General features: G+C 42.2%; 2 protein-coding genes across 2 annotated transcripts; one reads left to right on the top strand and one right to left on the bottom strand.

Annotated features, from left to right (window-relative positions):
• The first annotated feature begins 295 nt into the window (after window positions 1–295).
• lage3 (L antigen family member 3) lies at window positions 296–2,755 on the top strand. Its single transcript, XM_083642275.1, has 3 exons — window positions 296–365; window positions 1,319–1,447; window positions 1,913–2,755. Exons 1-3 carry the CDS (start codon window positions 316–318, stop codon window positions 2,025–2,027), a joined length of 294 nt encoding a protein of 97 aa, XP_083498401.1. The 5' UTR covers window positions 296–315; the 3' UTR covers window positions 2,028–2,755.
• Window positions 2,756–8,329: 5,574 nt separating this feature from the next.
• LOC310781683 (WD repeat domain phosphoinositide-interacting protein 4) lies at window positions 8,330–18,385 on the bottom strand. Its single transcript, XM_083642273.1, has 11 exons — window positions 18,279–18,385; window positions 17,978–18,094; window positions 17,770–17,844; window positions 15,841–15,945; window positions 14,461–14,566; window positions 14,248–14,342; window positions 14,070–14,149; window positions 11,733–11,941; window positions 10,798–10,899; window positions 10,541–10,686; window positions 8,330–9,794 (listed from the first exon to the last, which is right to left on the bottom strand). The coding sequence occupies exons 2-11, from the start codon at window positions 18,024–18,026 to the stop codon at window positions 9,685–9,687; spliced, it is 1,077 nt and encodes a 358-aa protein (XP_083498399.1). The 5' UTR covers window positions 18,027–18,094; window positions 18,279–18,385; the 3' UTR covers window positions 8,330–9,684.
• Window positions 18,386–21,694: the final 3,309 nt, after the last annotated feature.

The following is a 21,694-nucleotide window of genomic DNA, read 5'->3' as shown; positions in this document are numbered from 1 at the left end:
TTCAGTGAGTGACCCTGGCTACTTTGTAGTGGCTCGCTATTTATTTATTTATTTATTTATTTATTTATTTATTTATTTATTTATTTATTTATTTATTTATTTATTTATTTATTTATTTATTTATTTATTTATTTATTTATTTATTTATTTATTTGTGTGTCTGTCGTAACCGGTCGTAACGTTAGCCACACAGCAGGTGTCGCTGTCTGATAACATCCAATATGTGAACTGTAGGGGGCAGCAGTGCGCCGTCGCTGCGAATATTCGGCCAAAAAGGTAAGAAGATGAAGAAGACAGCACCAGCTTTTGGCTGTAATGGCGGCGCCCAGCACTGCAAACAACCATGAATCGAGTAAACTGGAATTGTATCCTTTTACGTCAGATCAGGATTAAGTTAAAACCATTTATTTCCATTAGTTTCTGTACAAAGTGCTGTTTACATTTCTTATGCATATTCGCTGACGGTAGAATTAGTTTGTGATGGGCAGGCTGCAGGAGACGAGAGGGATTGCATGTGTTGACAATTCGTTTGTCATGATCCCACAAAGCTGTAGGTCACCTCATTACTTTGAGTACGTACCCATCATCGGGTGAGGGGAAAGGCGTGCTAACGTTAGCTTTAAAGTAGAAAATATAGCATATTATCCAATCCATTATTGCTTCAGAATCTTTGTATGAAACAGTGATTCTTTCTTAGCCCTTTTCCACATAAGGACCCCTATTTAGTCCACATTAGAGCCTCAGACTTGACTTGGGTTCTGGTGACTTGAGACTCGATTTGATGCATGAAGAGAAGACTTGAGACTTGACTTGGTTTTTGGTGACTTGAGACTTGACTCTCTGACTTGTACTGACTTGAAAAGGTTTCTAAAGTCTTTACTTGAGATCTGGATTGAAAGTGATGAGATTTGTTCCAGCTGATGACTCCATTTAAATTCTGTTCTCTGGATTGTTGAATCCAGAAAACATGGATGATTGAAGTTGAAACTGATTCTAGAAATCAAACTCATGATGCTCTCACTTTGTCCCATTATAACCATATTGCATTGGAAAGTCCTGTATATTTGATTTAAGATATTCAATTGATACGTGGCTCTTGATTTGTTCTTACTTGACTTGCTGTTCTAAATTTAGACTTGGGACTTGACAGGAATGACATGGACTTGACAGTAATCTATCTACATTTGGACTTGGGACTTGACTTGAGAGGGACTTGGGACTTGAGCCAAGTTGACTTGGTCACACCTCTTGTCAATGTGTGTATAAATACCAGTGATGCCTATAATAAGAAGAGCTGGCTTCCTTGACCAGGTTGCAGCTGTCTGGACGTTCCCTTCCCCTCTTCTCAGGAGGCCTGTATCGCTCTCCAGTCTCTGTCGCCGGACCGAGAGCCGCGGAAAGGCGGCATCAGCAAGCAGCTCACAGTGTCCGGAAGCACGTTGTCTGTGTGAGTGAGCAAGACGCTTCCTCCTCTCCACTTTCTTCAAGTCAAGCTGAAATGAAAAATGACCTTTTTAACTATTTTTAACCTTTTTAACCTATTTTAACAGGGATGTGATCTAATTATTTTTAGATCACATCCCTGGTCAGACAGTGCACCTATTGTAACCCCCCCACACCAAAATCAAATGTTTTTGTTTTTTCCACATCAAAAGTCAACCATGTTGTCTTCATTCATAATGAAATCAATCTACAGTGTGCTTACGTCAGCTAGTACTATCGACTTTCAACCCAATTTCAACCAATAATATCATGACGTGGAAGCTGTCAATCAATGTTCATGGCTAGAAGAAAATTCCCAGCAGGCCACATGGGGTCAATTTGGGGTGAACTGTCCCTTTAAGCCTTTGTCTGAGTGTGTTCAGTTGATGTGCATCACCTCTTGTTACCGTCTTCTCTCTTTGTCTTGCAGGAGGTGGAGCGCAGACGAGGCTCGGATTCTTCGCGTGTCCGTGGGCTCGTTTCTGGACCACCTGTCCCTGGTTGTGGAGACCATGGAGATGTTTGGTCCTCCTGTTCCCCAATGATAAATGAAGATCCTGGACTCTTGCTTTTTTCTGATTATCCCCCCCATTTTCTCCCCAATTGTACTTGGCCAATTTTACCCCCTGCTCCACCCTCTGCCGATCTGGGGAGAGCTGAGACTAGCACCATGCTTCCTCCGACACATGCACAGTTGCCAGCCGCTTCTTGTCACCTGACAGGGGGAGCACCGACAGGACGTAGCATGTGGGAGGATCAAGCTATTCCCACCCGTTCCCTTCCAGCCCGAACAGGCGCCCCGACCGACCAGAGGAGGCGCAATTGCAGCAACCAGGACACATACCCCCAATCCGGCTTCCCACCCGCAGACACCAGCTAATCGTGCCTGTGTGGATGCCCGACCAAGCCGGAGGTAACACAGGGGTGTGAACCTGCAACCCTCATGTTGGTAGGCAGGGAATCTACCGCTACACTACTCCGATCCCCTGGACTCTTGCTCTTAATTGCATTTCTGTCATGATTCTCCTGATGCCTCTTGTATAGGGCTCAGGTGTAACATCCGGATGAAATACGGCGGTAAACACCCAGTGTTGCGATTGGCTACAGGTTTGAGTGTCTTATTGTTTCTATTAAATGTCGAAATCTGATTGGTTGTGTGAGTGGAACTAAATAACATATCACAAAAAGGTAGCTATAATATGTTTGGGTTTTCACTGGTGCTCTTATGGATGGTGAACTGTTCCAAATAGCTTATATTGATGTGTCCATGTTGTACAGTGACTTTCTTTTAAATTGAAGAATAAACCATTATTTTTTATTTTTGAAGGATTATTACTGTATTTACCTTGAAGCCTAAATGTTTATGATTTATGGTCAGTATTGTAATGTTCCAGGGAACTAATCACCCATTCATAACTTGTATTAATTGAAGAAAACATTTATTTTTGCAAGACAGTCAGTGAAACAAGTATACAACAGTGCTATTTAGTAATAGCAATAGTCTCCAATGAGTAAATCAGAAAATCTGCAACAAAACATTAATAATTTGTACATAGTATGCATTTAGTTTTTATCAAAATAGCTGGTTGTTTTGAGCTGTACTGCAATTCCAACTAAAGTAGTATTAAAGTTAATTACATGAAAAAAAGCTTTTTATAGTGTTAGTAGACTGGCCTTAAAGTTACTTCTGAAGTCATGCCTTCTCCCACATGGTCCATTTTCACTGTGTTCAGTTCTGTTATCAGTACCAATGAAACACTGAATAATCACTATCTCTAGAATGAGGAAAACAGGTTTGGGTTATTGTTTGGAGACATGCAGTGCAGAAAGATGTTCCAGGGCACAGACTTAAAATGTTTTGATTGCCAAAATACTAATACTAATATGGCAGAAACATTACAGGAGCCTGATTCAGCATTCTTAAGAGACATGTTTTCATACTTGTAGAGAGAAATGACCAGATGATATCTACAGTAAATATTAAAACAAAATAGGCTAATGGTAGAATTCACCCTGCCTTTTATTGTTACCCAGTTGCTATCTGAAGCTGACATGTCGATACAGTGATAGGCCAGCAGATGGCGCTGGGTGATCACGTTCCACCCACCGTTCTGATTTCCAGGCCAGGCAGCCTTTTTTTCAGAGTGGCAGGTAAAAGTCTTTCTTCGTAGCTGGTTGCAGTTAATAACGTTTATATTCCACTCTACAAGTAACAGCTTACTTATCAATAAAGTTTATATTCCACTCTAAGTCACAGCTTCCTTTACTACAGCTCTATTTGGTTATAGTAGGGTGCTCACTACTCAGCCAAACATCTTTGGCTATATCTAATCTTTTGAACAAAGCAGTATGTTGCAATTTGCTAAATTCTGATATTTTAAGAACAATTTCTTTAGCACGGCGGTGCAGTGGTAGCGCCGTCGCCTCACAGCAAGAAGGTCCTGGGTTCGATTCCCGCCTGGGACGCTGAGCGTGTGTCCCCATTCCCATGTCCTTGGTGCCTACTGCCCCTGGTGGGCTATCTCGTCAAAAGGGCCTTTCTGTGTGGAGTTTGCATGTTCTCCCCGTGCTCCCCTGGTGTTTCCCCCAGATAAGAACCCCCTGCTAAAAACATGCAAAAAAATCATTAGCAATGATCTTTTTTTTCATGTGGAATTACATAGAATCAATATGTCATATTAATCATGTTCTTTCTACATGATTTCTACAGGCATGCGGCCTGTGGGCGCCCCCTGTGTGGCCCGCGATGGAATTGCAAAAACTATATATACCGTATATATATTTTACAGTGCACCTGAACGCAACATGCAAGATACCCGCTGAATAAGTGTCCAAATGTTCATGTCATTCTGGCCAATATTCTGGCCCTCAGGAAAAAAAAATTGCCCACCCCTGGTCTAGACTGTCTATTTTCCACTAGTTTGTCTATAGGTCAAGTTGGAGAGGACCTGACAATTGAATGTCTGGTTAGAACTTGCTTTGGCTCTTTTCTGTCTCACACTTGATTTAATCAACCTTTTGTGAAGACATGATGCAGCAGGCTTTTTCTCAGCCAGGTTTCTCAGTGTGGGCGGGTAATTGTTTTTCTCTCACAAGCTGAAAGTGTTTAATAGCCTGAGGAGACCATCTCGGATCAGTATCATTTCACAGTTGGATTGAATTATGATGAGATGGGTTTCGCGGATACCGTGGCGTACAGTATTATGAAATATGTTCAATCCGCTCGCTGGCAACCCTGGAGGAGACAAAGTGGAAGAGCTGCTTGTTGTCGTCTGTTTTTCGCCTGCTATGGTAGTGATGAAGATGAAGCATGTGTCGAGCTCAAGGCCCGCAGGGTGAAGCCAGCCCACCACCAACTTTGCTTCTGGCTTATGTCTGAATCTGGTAGGCTAATTCATTCTGGCCCGTCTAATTGTAACCGCAGTTAGTGGAAAAACAACTCGCTGACTCAAAACAGAGGTGCAAAAGAGTACTGGATCTGACATCTAACACAGGGGTGGGCAACATTCTTTTCCTGAGGGCCACACTGACTTACATCAAGTAAGCGAAGGGCGACACATTGGAGATTACCGTATACCTGCCAACACTCCTGATTTTCGTGGCAGTCTCCCTATTTTTAACCCTCTCTCCCGTTGTGATTGGTAATTTCTTGTTAATCTCCTGATATAATAGTGATACAAATCCAATGGCTGTAGCAGATGAGATTTATTAACAAAATGTGGCCCCAGGGCCGCATTTTGCCCCAGGGCTGCAAGAAATTACTGTTCTACAGTCATTTCTTACACATGAGATTACTTTTAGCCTTTTAGTCATAACGATTATTGAAAGATATTCCATATTCCAGACTGAAATGTTATAACAAAAGTGGAGTATTGGCCAGAATGACACAAACATTTGGGACACTTATTCAGCAGGTATCTTGCATGTTGCGTTCAGGTGCACTGTAAAAATAAAAATAAAAATTGCAATTCCATCGCGGGCCACACAGGGGCCGTATTTTGCCCATGTGTGTTTTAGACAGTCTACAATCTTGCTTGTGATCATGAGCCTCCCACTCTCCTGCCTCTGTGTCTTGCAGCAGCCTGGTGAGTGGGGGGTCGTCATTGAGGCTGATTGGAGTGCATCTGGGCCCAGTGTAGTAGGCCTAACTCTTCTGGCTTAAAGTCTCCACCCTCACCTTTTGTTCTGTACTGTTGCTTTGATAAATGACTGTGTTAACTTTAACTAACAACTAACTGGGGTTGTAGAATGTGGCTGCATTGCATTCTGGTCAATTGAGGCTCCCGTCTGTGAAATTGGTCTCTGCCTTTTGTATGAGTTTCTCCCTGTGTGATTGTTTAATGTCGGTGTGAAAGGTGAGTCTAGAGAGAAGACCTTGCTATGAAGCCTCGTGGACTGTGAAATTGATTTCTGTGGATGAGATATGTATTCCCCCCCCCCCCACAAAAAAAAGCTTATATGTGGAGGCATTTACTGGCACTACTAAGAAGATAACACTGTCACATGGTAAAAATTCGATTTTTTTTTTTTTTTAATTCTGAATCATTTTGTGCACACCTGTGTCACATGTGATCCCCATCAACGACATGCAAAAACGATGACCTCTTAAATAAATTTCTCCGCCAAAGCTATTGTGGTCCAGCAGTGCCAAAAGGAGTCACGAACGATCCATGATTATATCCCAACATAATACACCATGATTGACAGCAATTTATTGTTGGAAAATATAGCTTATTATTCATAATAAATCCAAGGCGCAGCACTTTGTGGTAGTTTGTCAAAGTCAAGTGAGCAGCAGAAACGGTTTGTCAAAATGGATCCTACTGACCTCTCTAAATGAGGCCCACAGTGAAAAGGAAAGATGCATTGTACTGCCCACATTTTTCCCTCATTAGCCTCCTGGTGCTTTTGGGCTTCACGCTGTTCTACCCAAATGTCCTTCAGAGTATGAAGCATGGTGAAGAGAACTTTGCTTTTCATAAATACCAAACGTTGCAAGGTGAGGGCAACATGCATTCGTTTTGTGCAGGCCTCATTCCTCAGCAACATTATACTTCAATAATTGGTCATGCTGATAGATCTTCTAGAGCAGAGGTTCTCAAATGTTTTTTAGCCAAGGACCCGTTACAACATAGAAAATCTACCGGGGACCCCCTCATTCTGATTTGTGATTTTGGGCTAAGCTTAATTGTTTCCACGGTAATGTGCTTGAGTTTTAAATTGATAGGTTTGTTAGATTAGAATGTAATCCATGAACCATTTTAGATTTAAAGCATTCAATATTTTTGTTGAACTATGAAGCTTTTGCCGAAAAGTTTTTATTTTTCTGAAAACCTTTCGCGGACCCCCTGGCAAAATGTCACTGTTCTAGAGAAATGGAGCTGAAATCCAACACAGCAAAGTAGCAGTAGAAACACACACTCAACACACGTGTGCATACATCTCTGCATACAGTATATTTACTTGACATGATCACTGAATAGTGGGATCGCTCTAGTGCGTCTGTGTGTGTGTGCGTCTGTGTGTGTGTGTGTGGGCAGAAAGGACCTCCTGAACTGCTAAACAATGGAGTGACTAAAAAGATAATACATCAGATGGAGTGGCCATTTTCATAAAATAAATAATAATAATTCCGCTGAATGCAAAAGGTGACAAATTAGCACCCAGTGACTCTCGGAAACATGAAAGTTCCAAACACGCCTGCTTTAACGATAATAATAATATCATGATAATAAATCAAAAACTGCGCACACAACTTTGATCATTTGTGACATTATTATCACACATTTTACAGAATGAGTCAAAATTAGTCAAAACTTGTTGGCTAGCTTTGGTTATTATTGTTCTTTCAGTTCAAGGTTTTATACTATATACCACAGCTCAGGAGGTAGAGCAGGTCGTCCACTAATCAGAAGGTCGGTGGTTCGATCCCCGGCTCCTCCACATGTCCGGCATCTCGAAGTGTCATTGGGCAAGACACTGAACCCCGAATTGCTCCTGATGGCTGTGCCAGCACCCTGCGTGGCAGCTGTCCGCCTTCGGTGTGTGAATGTAGGCACATTGTAAAGCACTTTGGATAGAAGAGCTATATAAATGCAGTCCATTTACCATTTACTAGTGCCCAGGGACACCTTTAGGTGTAAAAGCATAGCAGCAAAATTGAGCTTGATCCCCCACCCCCGAAGGCCGTATAATTAACAAACAACAGTATTAAACTCTTATACAGTAGAGAAAACTATTTAGCCTATAGACCACCAAAGTCCTATTATGTGTTGTGCATCTGTCAGCTAAGGGGTTTTACACATCTACGGGTCAGAGGTAAGGGGTTTTACACATCTACGGGTCAGAGCTAAGGGGTTTTACACATCTACGGGTCACAGCTAAGAGGTTTTACACAGCTACGGGTCAGGGCTAAGGGATTTTACACATCTACGGGTAACAGCTAAGAGGTTTTACACATCTACAGGTCAGAGGTAAGGGGTTTTACACATCTACGGGTCAGAGGTAAGGGGTTTTACACATCTACGGGTCAGAGCTAAGGGGTTTTACACATCTACGGGTCAGGGCTAAGGGATTTTACACATCTATGGGTCACAGCTAAGAGGTTTTACACAGCTACGGGTCACAGCTAAGGGATTTTACACATCTACGGGTCACAGCTAAGGGGTTTTACACATCTACAGGTCAGAGCTAAGGGATTTTACACATCTACGGGTCAGGGCTAAGGGTGCTTTACACATCTACGGGTCAGAGCTAAGGGGTTTTACACAGCTACGGATCAGAGCTAAGGGGTTTTACACATCTACGCGCCAGAATCAAGATGACACAAAGTTCCAGGGTAGGGTAATAGAAAATTGTATTTATATCCACTTTTCTACAGAGATACAATTGATTATAAACGCAAAAACACCTTACAAAACAGGCCCCAGCATAAACTTCTGTGTTCCTATACACATTTCTGATTATTTTTGAATAGCCACCTTCCTACTGTAGGGTACATCCCACTTCTCTTAATTGCATCCACGTTTCCCTCACTTGCATCTTTTCTTTGCGTCTTAGTCCCTCCCACAGAGGAAACCATGCGAGAGTCTTAGTCCCTCCCACAGAGGAAACCATGCGAGAGTCTTAGTCCCTCCCACAGAGGAAACCATGCGAGAGAGGAAACAAGGAAATCTGTATTTCGAGAAATGAGACGTGCTTTCCTCCGACGTGTCACGTGATCAGCTGTCAGATGGCTTTAACAGCTGTAGACTTTTGATGCTATTTGTATCTGCACACATGTGCACTGTGCTAACACTAATAAAGGTTATGACTACCAGAGCAGCAGTGTTTTCTCCCGAGTCGGTTACCTGTTTGACAAACACCTTCACAAACACCTGCATTCTGTGTTTATACCGTGTCCTGCTCAGAGGCACGTGAACCCTTTCTACCGGCAGAATGAGTTTGTGTTGTTAATTATTTGCATCTGTATTTATTGATATTCTGATTGTGCATTGATTAGGCTATCTAATAACCCAGAATATGATTAGGGTGTCTGATAAACAATGGAAATGGTTTACTAGGCTAAATGTGTAACTCATAACAAACCCGACACTCAGGAACTTTCAGCCCCACGTGACTGAATGCAAATGCCGATAAATGATGTAAAATATAAATGTAATACATTCTATTTTATATTTAATTTAATATGCATTTCTTGGTGTCAGAGAGACTCTCCCTTACTTTAATTTGATCCATCATGAAAAGAAAAAGTTGTTTATGGTTCTTGTTGATCGGACCTAAATTTTACACAGATTACAGACAATCTGTAATCTGTCTCCACCCAGTTATGTTGTGATGGATCAGATCAGTGGGCTCAGCTGCAGCGTCCAGTCAACTGAATAAGGGGGCGTGTCCACCGGTACAAGTCGTGAAGGCTCCTCTCGTGTCTCCTCGCTCATAGCTCCTCTGAGATCCTTCCTCCCTCCTCGGGGCAGGAATAAGCGCTTTGGGCCGGTCTTCAAAATGGCGGACCAGAACAACGTCCGGTTCACGCGAGGACAGAGGACATATCAAATAAAGAGAAATGGGATGCGCCCCTAGTCTGAATCATTAACTCAGCCATTTTCATTGATCAGAATTGTCCTTGTTATGTTTCCCCGTTTTTACCTCTTTGCCCTTCCTTTGTTTTTAATCAACTTTGCCCGTCTCTTCTTCCTCGTCTCAGAAGTCGTCATCATCACAGATATCCAAGTAAACATCAAAGGCTTCCCGGTTGCAGTTTCCATCAGGGGTGAACACATACTTATGGAACGTCCCGTCCACACAGATGGCTACACAAGTGAAAACAGGAAGAAGAAAAAAAATCTCTGAGTCAAAAGGAACATGATGAAAAAACTTTGATCGAACCAGCGCTGGATGGGTTAGCTTAGTCACACAAAGCATACATTGCTAATGAATATATAGTTACGTCCATAAATATTTGGACCCAAAATAACACAGCCGAAGAAGGCTGTATCTGAGCTAAAAACTTTGGCACTTCCATGTGAATAATGGCTCGGTATTGGAAACTGTGTATTGATAACATGTACATTATATCGCGTGAAGCCATTGGAGCCGACCTCCCAGTGGTTAGAGGACCCGCGCATCCGAGACTCTGAAGGAAGAATGAGTGATGAGTCTCGCGCTAGCTAGCTGGCTGCTAGCTGGCCGCTAGCTACTTTTAGGTGATCGCTCGCCTCAAACTCGATGTACTTCGGTGATATTTTAATTCCGTTTTACACAAGGTGCAAACTACTGCTCTTGACTTGTCCACTGTGCCATTTGGGAGTTTTTTTTAAGTAAAACGAGCCATTTAGAAGCGCATTGCTGTCTTTCTCTTCCATGCCTCCACAGGCAGGAGACAGGAAACGGCTGCGAACGGCTTGACTACAAGTACGGGTGCGACGAAGGGACAAAATAGCGGCATGCGATTAACGCGATTAAAAAAAAAACGCGTTATGGGCGGCCCTTAATCGCATCGCGATTAACACGTTAACGCTGACAGCCCTAGTACTTTTAGACAAACTACTTCTCTCACCAATGACAGAGTTGACATTCTTGGATGTGTTCTTTCCGAATGCACAAATGCAGGCACACTCAGCTGGCACGGTGAAGCTGGCCAATGACCACTGGCTGTCCACGTACTGACCAATCACAGGGCCCACCTTCCCAACCCGAGCCAATCTGTGAGAGGAAGAAAAGTGGTGGTTGTTGTTGTTAGTGAGCAAAATGCAGATTCATCAACAGAATGGTCATGTTGGGGGGGGGGGGGATTTCAAGAGAAGTGAGTGTTACGCAGAGCGTCGGTTCAGTTTGGTGTCTTTCAGTGCGAAGATGTGCACTGTGCCCTTGTCACTGGAGGCGCACAGGAACGATGAGTCGTGGCTGAAGTTGATGCTGGAAAGGAATAAACAAAGCAGACAGAACAGTCAGAAGTTGGGTTTCCATCCAAGTGTATCGCAAATTTGAACCGAATTTTCAGAAAATCGGACAAGGGAAAATGCTAAATAATGCGCGTTTCCATCCGCTGCTGTTATGCGAATTATAGAGCTGTCAATCAGCTCGTGTTTGAGGCTGCTGATCTGCTAGAGCCGATACGTGCGTCATTTGGCAGGCAGGCGCAGAGAGCATCTACGTTATTTATGTAAAGTTTCTTGATGATCTACAAAGCTACATAGACCATAAAATGCAATTTCTGGATTACCAGGTGCCACTAACCAAATCGGCAAGTATAACGTTATAATCCACGGAGCATTTCCTGAAGTGAGTCGCATATTAACATTAATTCCAGTCTTCTTCAAATTGTGCTGCTTATTTACCTTAAGTGTAGCCCCATTTAGTGTAGGCTACGACGACATGTCAACATGAAACTGCGTGGTCTTTGAATGGAGACACGGAAGATTCACTGAATCTGTTTCCACTGCATTTATCGCATTTACCTTTTATCGATACGGCCAACTTTTCCACCTCCCTCAAGCGTGAAAACGTTTTTGCGATATTTGGAGGTTTTTCCGAATTCGCATAAAAACATTAGGATGGAAACCAAACTAGAGTTTACATTAATGTTCAATACTTTGGAAGAATGCAGATTTGTTTTTCTTTATTTGAGTTTTGACATACACACTAGGAATGTCAATGATTAACCATTAGTCGGTTAATTTGCCGCTAAGAATTTAACAGATGAAAGATGTATTAACCAAGTAGCCGACAATGCGCACGCACGCACGCACCAGTATAGAGTAGCCGGGTCAGTCCCCCTGCGGAGCTCCACCAGCTTGTCTCTGGTTGTGGTGTCAAACAGACGGATGAGGGTTCCTTTGCGGGAGGCTGATGCTGCCACGCTGCCGGGCTGGTTCAGAGCCACGCAGGCTATCTCACTCTGGTGCGCGTTGATGGTGAACGGGGCGGATGATGTGCCAGGCTTGGTGTTGGACAAATCCTTGAAAATACAACAAAGTGACAGAATACATCTGAATATTACCCGTCGTTTGAAGCATGACTACCATAGACTTCAACAGTTACATCATACTTCGGTTCCGGAAGAGTATTTCCCCGTTCATATTAGAGATGTAAAGATAACCGGTTTTAATGATAACCATGATAAAAATGAAAAGAGTAGAAACCGCACACTCTGGCTCTGATGCAATGAATTTAATAAAAAGACAACGTTTCGGCCTGGTGGCCTTTGTCAAGTCATGTACAAACAAGGTGAAGAGCACAGTCTTGTAACAGAGACACACCTAGACCACAGGTGCAGCCAATCAATGTATCATCAAACCATGATAAAAATACCTTACGATAACCGTACCGTTTCAAATTTTCATTATCATTAAAACCGTGGTACCGTGATACCGTGATTACAGTGCTTTGAAAAACATGGTAAATACTGTCCATCATCAACCAAAGTTGGCAACAGTCTCCCAGATCCAAATGTGCAGCCAGCTTGGTGAAATGATTTCAGTGAGTGTATCAATCCTTTTTGGGTCTGAATTTTCAATATAAAATTGATGATTTCAGTGAGTCTCTCAGTACTTTTTGAACATTTTCAGCAATTTTTTACCAATACCGTGATAATACGATAACCGTGATAATTTCGGTCATGACAATCGTGATGTGAAGTTTTCATACCATTACATCTGTATTTCATATTCTGCATTGAGATTTTGATTATTAAGCCATAACGTCATAACCACCCAAGGTAGATTTACCACGGGCAAGCTTGTGAAACGATGGTATGTGTTCCTGTAGAAGCCACAAATCTGTATATCAGCCATGTTTTTTTTTAATTAATTTACTTTTTATTCGATGTCATGAAGAAGTACTACACTATCCACAAATATCCTAAGTGTAATATCGACATCTCTGATTGGTGGAGCTCACTGAATGATCGTCTGTAATTGGTGGAGTTCGCTGACGCCGAGGTCGGCTAACCTGTGAAGCCCACTGTACTAGGCTAGGTTACTATGTATGTGCGTAGGCTACAGTTTGGCTGCTATACAGGGCTCAAACCGTCACTGAGTGACTGAAGGAGACCATTACGAGTGACGCTGGTTTCAATGCCGGTGTAGGTACAGGATCGGCTCGCCGGCTTCCGGAAGTGCTCGGCTCTGGGTCCACAATGGGGTCTAACGCTAACCCCTAACCCTGATTCATATTTTTTACGTGTATCATGTTTGATAACATCAGTATCTTAGCATTAGCTTGTTAGCTAATCTAAAGCTGTCGGCCATTTTTCCCACGTTAATCCCACCACGTGCCCATACATACATACAGCCAATGACAATGAGTGCCTGAGCCGATCTTTTAGCCGAGTCGAAATTGCACCGACACCGGCGCCAATTTTGAAATCCGTTGCCCGGTTTGTTGATATTAAAGCAAGGAAATGCGGCTATATACAGTACTATGTTAGCCATGGAGCGAATAGCCTAATAGTGGCCATTTACACTTTTAAAAATGAGAAAATGAAAGTGGAAATAGTCTTCTGGACCCGAAGCAAATGGTAAATGGACTGTATTTATAGAGCGCATTTTATATAGTCTATCGACTACCCAAAGCGCTTTTACATGAATACCTCATATTCACATTCACACATCAAAGCAATGTCAGAGTGTCATTTGACTGTTGAGCCCTATTTCCGTAGCAGCAAGTTTTGGGTGATTTGATACAATGTGTTTCTGTGTAACTTACAACCTGCTGATTTGATACAATGTGTTTCTGTGTAACTTACAACCTGCTGATTTGATACAATGCGTTTCTGTGTAACTTACAACCTGCTGATTTGATACAATGTGTTTCTGTGTAACTTACAACCTGCTGATTTGAATGATACAATGTGTTTCTGTGTAACTTACAACCTGCTGATTTGAATGATACAATGTGTTTCTGTGTAACTTACAACCTGCTGATTTGAATGATACAATGTGTTTCTGTGTAACTTACAACCTGCTGATTTGAATGATACAATGTGTTTCTGTGTAACTTACAACCTGCTGATTTGATACAATGTGTTTCTGTGTAACTTACAACCTGCTGATTTGAATGATACAATGTGTTTCTGTGTAACTTACAACCAGCTGCAGGCTGCCACATTTATGTCCAGGAAAGACCAACAGCTGTTTCTCCAGACTAGGACACAAATCACACAGTCCTGGAGAAAGAAGAAGAGATTTACACACACTATTGTTTTATTGTTGTAAGTTGAGCAGTCGTCCATGGTGGAAAAATACACAGGAAGTGATGTAATACCTTTGGGGTTGTCTCTGGTGTCAAACTCAAAGAGTTTGACAGGGTTGTCTGGAAAGCTGTACACATAGATCCTGTTTTTTAAAACAATGATGATCCTGGGAAGAAGAAAAAAGTCAACAAGAATTATAATTTCACAAGGATGCACTGTTACATACAGCATGTCAAGGATGCACTGTTACATGTATGTCAAGGGGAGCATGTGGCACCACTTACTTGTCATGCCTCATACGAACAGCTAGAACAGCCTTCGTAAAGGTAAACTCCAGCACCAGCTTGTCCTTAGGATCCCGTGCCTCCCGGGCATCATCCCAGACCAGCACTGAAGTGTGAGAAATCAGGGTTCTAGGGTAAGCTTTTTACCAGGGCTGTTCAGCTCCAACAACACATAGCAAAATGTTTAATTCAACGGAAACGGCGGTGCATTGAACACTCTGTTGTGTTCTGCAAGCGTTGCACCGATCTGTTGGATCGACTGTGCGCACTGCCTCTTCAAACAGCGGGGTTTATATACACTTCTGACACACCCACTAAACGAGACACACCGTTTCAAGGAAACATGACGTTCAACCCGGAAACCGTACCATTTGACACGATTGTGTTATAAATAGGCCTATTCTAAGTCCATACATGTTTATAGAATGATCACCCAAACTTAAGCCCATTTTAGATTGGCCAAAAATCCCACTAATATCCACAAACTACTGGCATTTTCTTCAGTTTAAAAGTTGCCAAGTCGGGCCTGTTTAGCCGATAGAGCGACCCTGCAAGTGAGGCGGGCTATTAATGCGATGGCTCTGCGCGACTGGCGATATAAATCTTGGCGGTGGTCCAACGCGATATTTTCCGACCCTGCTTCTCCTCCTCTTGATTTGCCGCCCCTTTTCCAGCGTGAGTCAGTGATTCATTGATCTCTCGAGACAGACTCTTGTCGGCAAGCTCTGTGATAGGGGTGCAACAGCGCTCGCAAGGTGCAGGCTCGCAGGGTGCAGGCTCGCAGGGTGCAGGCTCGCATGCTGCGCTTTACCCGATCAAAATGGAGCGAACGTGACCGGTGTGTAGTCAAAATGTACGTACGTTTTCAGCGTGTAACAAGAGTTGTTATTGTTGTTTCCTAGCGACGGAAAAATTTGAGAGCGACACGCAGGGAACAGAAAGGAAATCCATAAATGGGCAGAGCCGGTCGGTTGGAGCCAATGGCAGAGCTTCCAGGGAGCGGAAAGGGATTTTCTTCCGCTGCCGATGGAGCCTCTTGAGTTCCTTGCACCACACTGAAACGGGGCTGCCCCCCAGAGTTTTTTTTTTTTTTTGCTTAACCGATCCCAGATTGGTGATTCAGTGATTCCCACAGGCTGAAATTTGACTTTCTTAACAGTTAAATACTTTACATTAACGGAATATGCCGACAGAAAAAAGCGTCTCTCATGCACGAGTGCAGCCCTCATGCTCATCGGTGCGTTGTGGCGCTGCGCCATAAATGTGTCAATGTATGGGAAACACTGCCCTGACAAGCAGTTTACTCACGCTGTAGAACCCTGGAAATGTAATGTCATAAAGTGGAGAAAGGGACGAAGGTTATAAATGTTTTAAACTCACCAGATATTTCTGAGAACTTGGGATTGACTCCACCTCCAACTACAGCCAACAGGTTGGATCGATGCAGCATGGAGCACTGGGCCACGCTGCCCACCTGCTCGTGGTCTAGAAACACACACACACACACACACACACACACACACACACACACACACACACACACACACACACACACACACACATTTAAATGATTTATTTATGTCCACATAGATACAAAGTACAAATGACATAAACACTAGTCTACAGCAGTCTACTTTTTGACCGTCACCGTGTTTCACCGTCACTTCGCTGGAAGCGAGCAGCAGCATTGACAGCAGCCGGAGCAGAGCCCCCTCCTTTCTGTGTAACGTTACGTCATCACACTCAGACACATGGGCCAATGTTTTGGTTTGTGCGCCGCGCGCTATATAACGTTAATGTCGACTGGATAGACCTCATTCTTATGCAACGAGGTAGGCTACAGTACGCCAAGGTTTGAAATACATTTGATTGACAAAACAGTCGTTATATAACCGTGCACGTTTGTGATTAATAGCGCTAATAAGTAACGTTACGTTAAACGGACTTGACTAACATTACGTTATCATCATCACCTGTCATGCTTTGTCATCTGGCTTGTGTCAGCTGTACACACAGCACTGTCTAACTTCTAGCGTTATCTGGACATGTTGCTGCAGTGAAATGCATTGTTATCAACTGTTATTGCTAACAATGGCTAGCCTGGCTAAAGCTAACCCTGGCTGGTTTTCCCGACTGTTTAAATGGAACGACGACCACACGGGTGTGACGTCATTCAACCGTCACATTCCCGTTTCCCAGTTTGAATGGAATGAACTATTACTGGATTTTTTTTTTTTTTTTATCAATGTATAGCACTCCAGCTTTGGAATACACTTTGATCAACAAAACAGGCTTTAGAACAATTAATGTTTGTGGTTTAATAGCGCTAATTAGAAAGGAAAATCACATGAACCAATGGAAATGCATTCAGAATTATCGCACTGGATAATCTATAATTTACCCTATGAAAATGTAAAGGAAAGAAAATAGGCTAAGGCTACCCCTCATTATATTAATGACATCATGTAGGATAAGGACTGGAGGGATGTGGATTATGTGGCCCACAGGCTGCTTCTTCTGCTCGGAGTCCTCTCTGAACTTCCCTACAGCTGTGCAACAATCTCTGACACTGGGGACAACTGTCACTAAAAGACTAATTCTGAAGGAATGAAAGTCCTCCTCTTCACCTTCTTTTCAGTTGTGGCTGATGGATATGATCTCTGTTATACAGATGGAGAGACTCAGGTCCCTGAGGACCAACTCGCTTGGATGGTTCTCGGTTATATGGGACCCGTTTTTGGCCTACTTCGATGAAGTTAAGAATGACTAGAGACTGAGGTTAGGGGTGACGGACGGCTCGTCCGGCGAGTATCTAATGGACCCCTCGCATGGGATCCCATGCATACTATCTCTTGCAAACACATAAGCACCTTACGCGGCTGGTACATGTAGCACCACATTATAGTGTTGGATATCGATGTCCCCCCCCCCCCTTTTTTCCTGTGTCTGAGCCTGTTTGTCTTGTTGTTCTATAAAAACTGAAAATAAAATATTGGGGTGTGGTGGGGGACTGTGGTCCTTCCCTGACTATTGGTGCGTTCACAAAATATTTACACAATGAGATTTTTGATAACCATGAGCAATATGGATATAATGACTAAGTAAGGCAAATAATAGAACAGCTAACTAGAACAGTCTGGTAATAAGTTCAGAAAATGACATCACTTTATACTTTAATGCGGCCTTTAAAAGTACACTTATGCCATATCACAATATTACGATATCCAAAATCGAAGACGATACCTAGTCTCATATCACAATATCGATAGACCTGTAAAAATCTGGCAACAAGGCTTTCAGTCCACTCACCTAGGTGGCCCTTCTCCATCAGAGGTTCCACATTGTAGATCCTGACCCCAGTCTCCATAGCACAACAGAAACAACCTAGCGATTGGCAGAAAGCGACAGAAGAAAGGACAACAGTGAAGGCTATTATGAACTATGCCTAAGCATTGATTCAAAAGACAGATCTGTTTACATGACGTGCTTTAGCTAGCTTAACAAGTGAGCATCTTACTCTGGTCCTGGTTGAACTGCAGACTGTTCACTCCTCTCTGTTGAGCCATGGCTAACGTTACCAAACCACCGTGCTGTTATCGGCAAACTACAGCTTCAACGGGATCATAAGGAGTACCTATGGAGAATGCAAAAACGCATCAGATAACATTTGGTCGTAAGGTTAGCTTAGCTAACGCTACGTCAACTGCAGTTAACATTAGCGTGTTGGTAACACTACTAGCACCAAAGCGGTATACTATAACAACGACAGGCAGGCGTCCTGTCTTTGCTTGGAAATAACGGAATATGTCGGGTTTTACCATTAACACGAAGGCTGAACAAGATGCCGAAGTTTTCTAAAGAGTAAACAGCCTTGACAACAACAACAACAAAGATGTTGCAAGAGTGTGTCAGATGGCGATTTGTTTTTGTTTCCCATGTAAATGACGTAGGCGCACGCGTGTTCTTCTTCTTCTTTCAGGTTTCCGGCGGTGTAGACGCTACTGAGCGTATTACTGCCCTCCGCAGGACAAGGGTAAAACTAACTCGCACTTCATTATTCTCGGATACAGCTCTGAATCATGCAGAAACTGTAAAACTCCTTTTGTGATCAACTGGTGGTTCTTATTATGTCCAAAGAAAATGATACAACTCCTAGACCTGACAAACTTTTCTTCTTCTTCTTCTTCTTCTTCTTCTTCTTCTTCTTCTTCTTCTTCTTCTTCTTCTTCTTCTTCTTCTTCTTCTTCTTTGGTGTTTAATGGCGGTTGGCATCCAAAATGTTGCATTACCGCCAACTACTGGATTAAAACAGAATTGAATTAAACTGAAGTGCAATTGAACTGAATAAAATAATTGATGTTTCTACAGCAGCAGCAGTACAGTTAATTATTACGATAGCCAAAAAGACCAGAAACTTCCCTTGATCCTTCCAAAAACCAAACGCATGCTTCCTGGCTGATTGGACCTAGTTTCTTTTCTCACCTCCACATGCTTAGTCCTCTTCTTAGATCTCTCCCAGCGATTATTTCTGCCTCCTTTACACTCTTTGGACAGTTCCTCCCATGCTGCATGATTCCCTTTGCAAAGAAGACACTGGATCTTTCTCACATTCTCCCTCACACTCATTCTCTCCACTTCTACACACAAACTATGGCCAAATAACTTGAGCACAATTGCTCAACTTCGCATCACTGATGACATCACAATTGCTCGAGTGATCCTCGCCGAACTTTGCATTTAGTGCCACAATTTCTCGAGTGACATCACTGATGATGTCATAGCCATTGTGGCATCATCAGTGAATGTCATAGACATTGTGACATCATCAGTGACATCACAATGTGGGGCAAAAATGTAAACAAACAAACAAACAAACAGAGCCCACTTACTCCGTTTTATATAAATGAATGATAATACCGTATTATATCAAGGTATAGCAATTGTCTGCAACATCACGCTCTATTTCCACTAGTTTTTGCCCACTATATACTAATTAAGGTAGTTAATCCCCAAACTGATATTATTGTCTAAGATCATCGCAGGGATCGTTGTTGTGTTTCTTCTCTTACACAAACAGTAATTATATGGTGAGTTGAACCACATGTTTGCCCTACAGTTCAAGTGCAAATACATCCACACAGGTATCACTACGCTGGCCTAATAACAGTGTAATATGACCATTGTATCACTTAACAAAAAGTAGTGCCAAATGTCTATTCTATCTAGTGAAATATAGCAAATGTGTTCTCTTTTCCCCCCTTGCAAAAATATGCCACAGTCAATTGAGTCATTGGGAAATGAACAGTAATGACAGTGGATTGCAGTCAGTGATACTTTCTGGCACCACCTACAAAATATGATACACCATGCGCATGACTTGATGTAATTAGTTGTGTCAGGCTATATATACTGCAGCATCTCCAATTAGGAGATGTGTGAGAGACCCATCACTCCAGTGGGTTTTCCATGTACCCTTCCCCTTTAATGTCGACTACCGGTAATGTCATAAATACCTGCAGCAAACAAGTTAATTGTTACTTTGCTATTAGACTAATTATGAGTTATGTCTTTTGACTAGCTATCCACATAACTCTTCATCTGCCTCAGTTGTTGATCATCAACAAGCACCACGCCAATCAGTAATGGCTTGTAGGCTCACATTACCATTGGGAGTATGAAGGGTGTTATCGTCTATTTCATCTTTTCAGTCAGGTAAGAGGTGTTTTCTCACTCTATTAATGATATTTCAAGTTCAAGTAGTTTCAGCATCATTTTGATGAATGATGGAGAAGCGAAGCTTTGCACAAAGAAAATCATGCAGGTGAGGGAAAGAAACCCGGAGGGGCTTATAGAGTCTCACCTTATTTAAAAGAAAATCAAAAACAAATGAAAGACTATTGATTCTTTCTGTAGACGATAATAGACGAGGCTAACTCCTGAAATGTCCCATGGCCTTTTTAGCATTCAACTTTTCATTCGCTAACCAAAGATTTCAGGGACCAAATGGTTGATCATTCTGAACAATATTCATAAACAAGATGTTATTTGGAGGGATTCATTGGCACAATAAATAAAAGAAAATTAGTCAGAGAGAAAGAAACGATGAAGAAAGATTTTGGTCAGGGAAAAAGTGGCATGTCCATTTTCAAAAGGGTCCCTTGACCTCTCACCTCAAGATATCTGAATGAGAATGGGTTGTAGCGGTACCCATGAGTATTCCCTTTACATACATGCCCATTTTCTGCTAATCCCATGCATTGTTGCAAAAAACATGCAATTTTGCATTTTCTTTTTGCATGCAGTATACGGTAATTATTTTCCCATCTATTCTATTTGAATATTTTTTGCATACTGGAGTCCCTAAACCATTTTGGAATTGCATAAATTGGGTATGACTGGAAAGCTGAGACTCTTGTTATTAGAAAATACTGTAGGATAGTATAAATTATGTGATGATGCTGCCATGCTAGCTTTACTTATATCAGCATGCATTTTGAGCTGAGCTAAGTGCTGTTTGAATCCTCTACCCACAAGGCTTGGTCAGTGTCAAAAGTGGGGTTTTGCTGCTAGGTGTCAAAAGGGCGTAAGTGCAATTACACCCTTTTGACAGCAAAGCAAACTTTGAATGACTTTGCAGTATGCTATACAATGACTTCCGTGACCCTTTGAACAAATCAAATAGCCTGCCATGTTACCTAAAGAGTAGCTGGACCATGTGTCCCAGGACACATCGCTTATTGATGTGTCCTGGCTGGGACACATTCAAAGAACTGTAAACCCCTGCAAAACTCTTACTATCAGACCTCATCTTGACCAGTTCACACTCCTAACCTTATAATAACATTTTAATCTATAGGCCTAAGTATTTAATGGGAATATTAGCATATTTATATTCATCTAATATTGACCTAGAATATGAATTGGAATGTATAATAGTAGAAATTATGTTATCACGCTGCAAAGCTAGCATTACTTATGTCAGCATGCATTTTGAGCTGACCTAAGTGCTGTTAGGATCCTCCAGTCTACCCACAAGGCTTGGTCAGTGTCAAAAGTGGGGTTTTGGTAGGTGTCAAAATGGCATACATACAGTTACACCCTTTAGACAGCAAACAAACCCTACTTTTGCTGTCTTTGCAGTGAGCTATACAATGATTTGTACATATACAATTATTTCTTTATCTTACTCCTGCTTATAGCAGACATTCTACATAACAAATATTGTATATAATGT

This window comes from Poromitra crassiceps (genome assembly GCF_964638095.1).
Source record: "Poromitra crassiceps genome assembly, chromosome: 8".
Lineage (NCBI taxonomy): Eukaryota > Metazoa > Chordata > Actinopteri > Beryciformes > Melamphaidae > Poromitra > Poromitra crassiceps.
This window is presented reverse-complemented; position numbering and strand designations above follow the sequence as displayed.

Excerpts from the sequence above, each read along its gene's own strand:
- lage3 (XM_083642275.1), top strand. The coding sequence starts at position 316 with ATGGCGGCGCCCAGCACTGCAAACAACCATGAATCGAGTAAACTGGAA. Across the intron at positions 366-1,318 it reads GAATCGAGTAAACTGGAATT|CTGTCTGGACGTTCCCTTCC; the intron begins GTATCCTTTTAC and ends ACCAGGTTGCAG. Across the intron at positions 1,448-1,912 it reads TCCGGAAGCACGTTGTCTGT|GAGGTGGAGCGCAGACGAGG; the intron begins GTGAGTGAGCAA and ends TTTGTCTTGCAG.
- LOC310781683 (XM_083642273.1), bottom strand. The coding sequence starts at position 18,026 with ATGGCTCAACAGAGAGGAGTGAACAGTCTGCAGTTCAACCAGGACCAG. Across the intron at positions 14,150-14,247 it reads CACCAGAGACAACCCCAAAG|GACTGTGTGATTTGTGTCCT; the intron begins GTATTACATCAC and ends TTCTTTCTCCAG. Across the intron at positions 10,687-10,797 it reads AAACTGAACCGACGCTCTGC|ATTGGCTCGGGTTGGGAAGG; the intron begins GTAACACTCACT and ends TTCCTCTCACAG.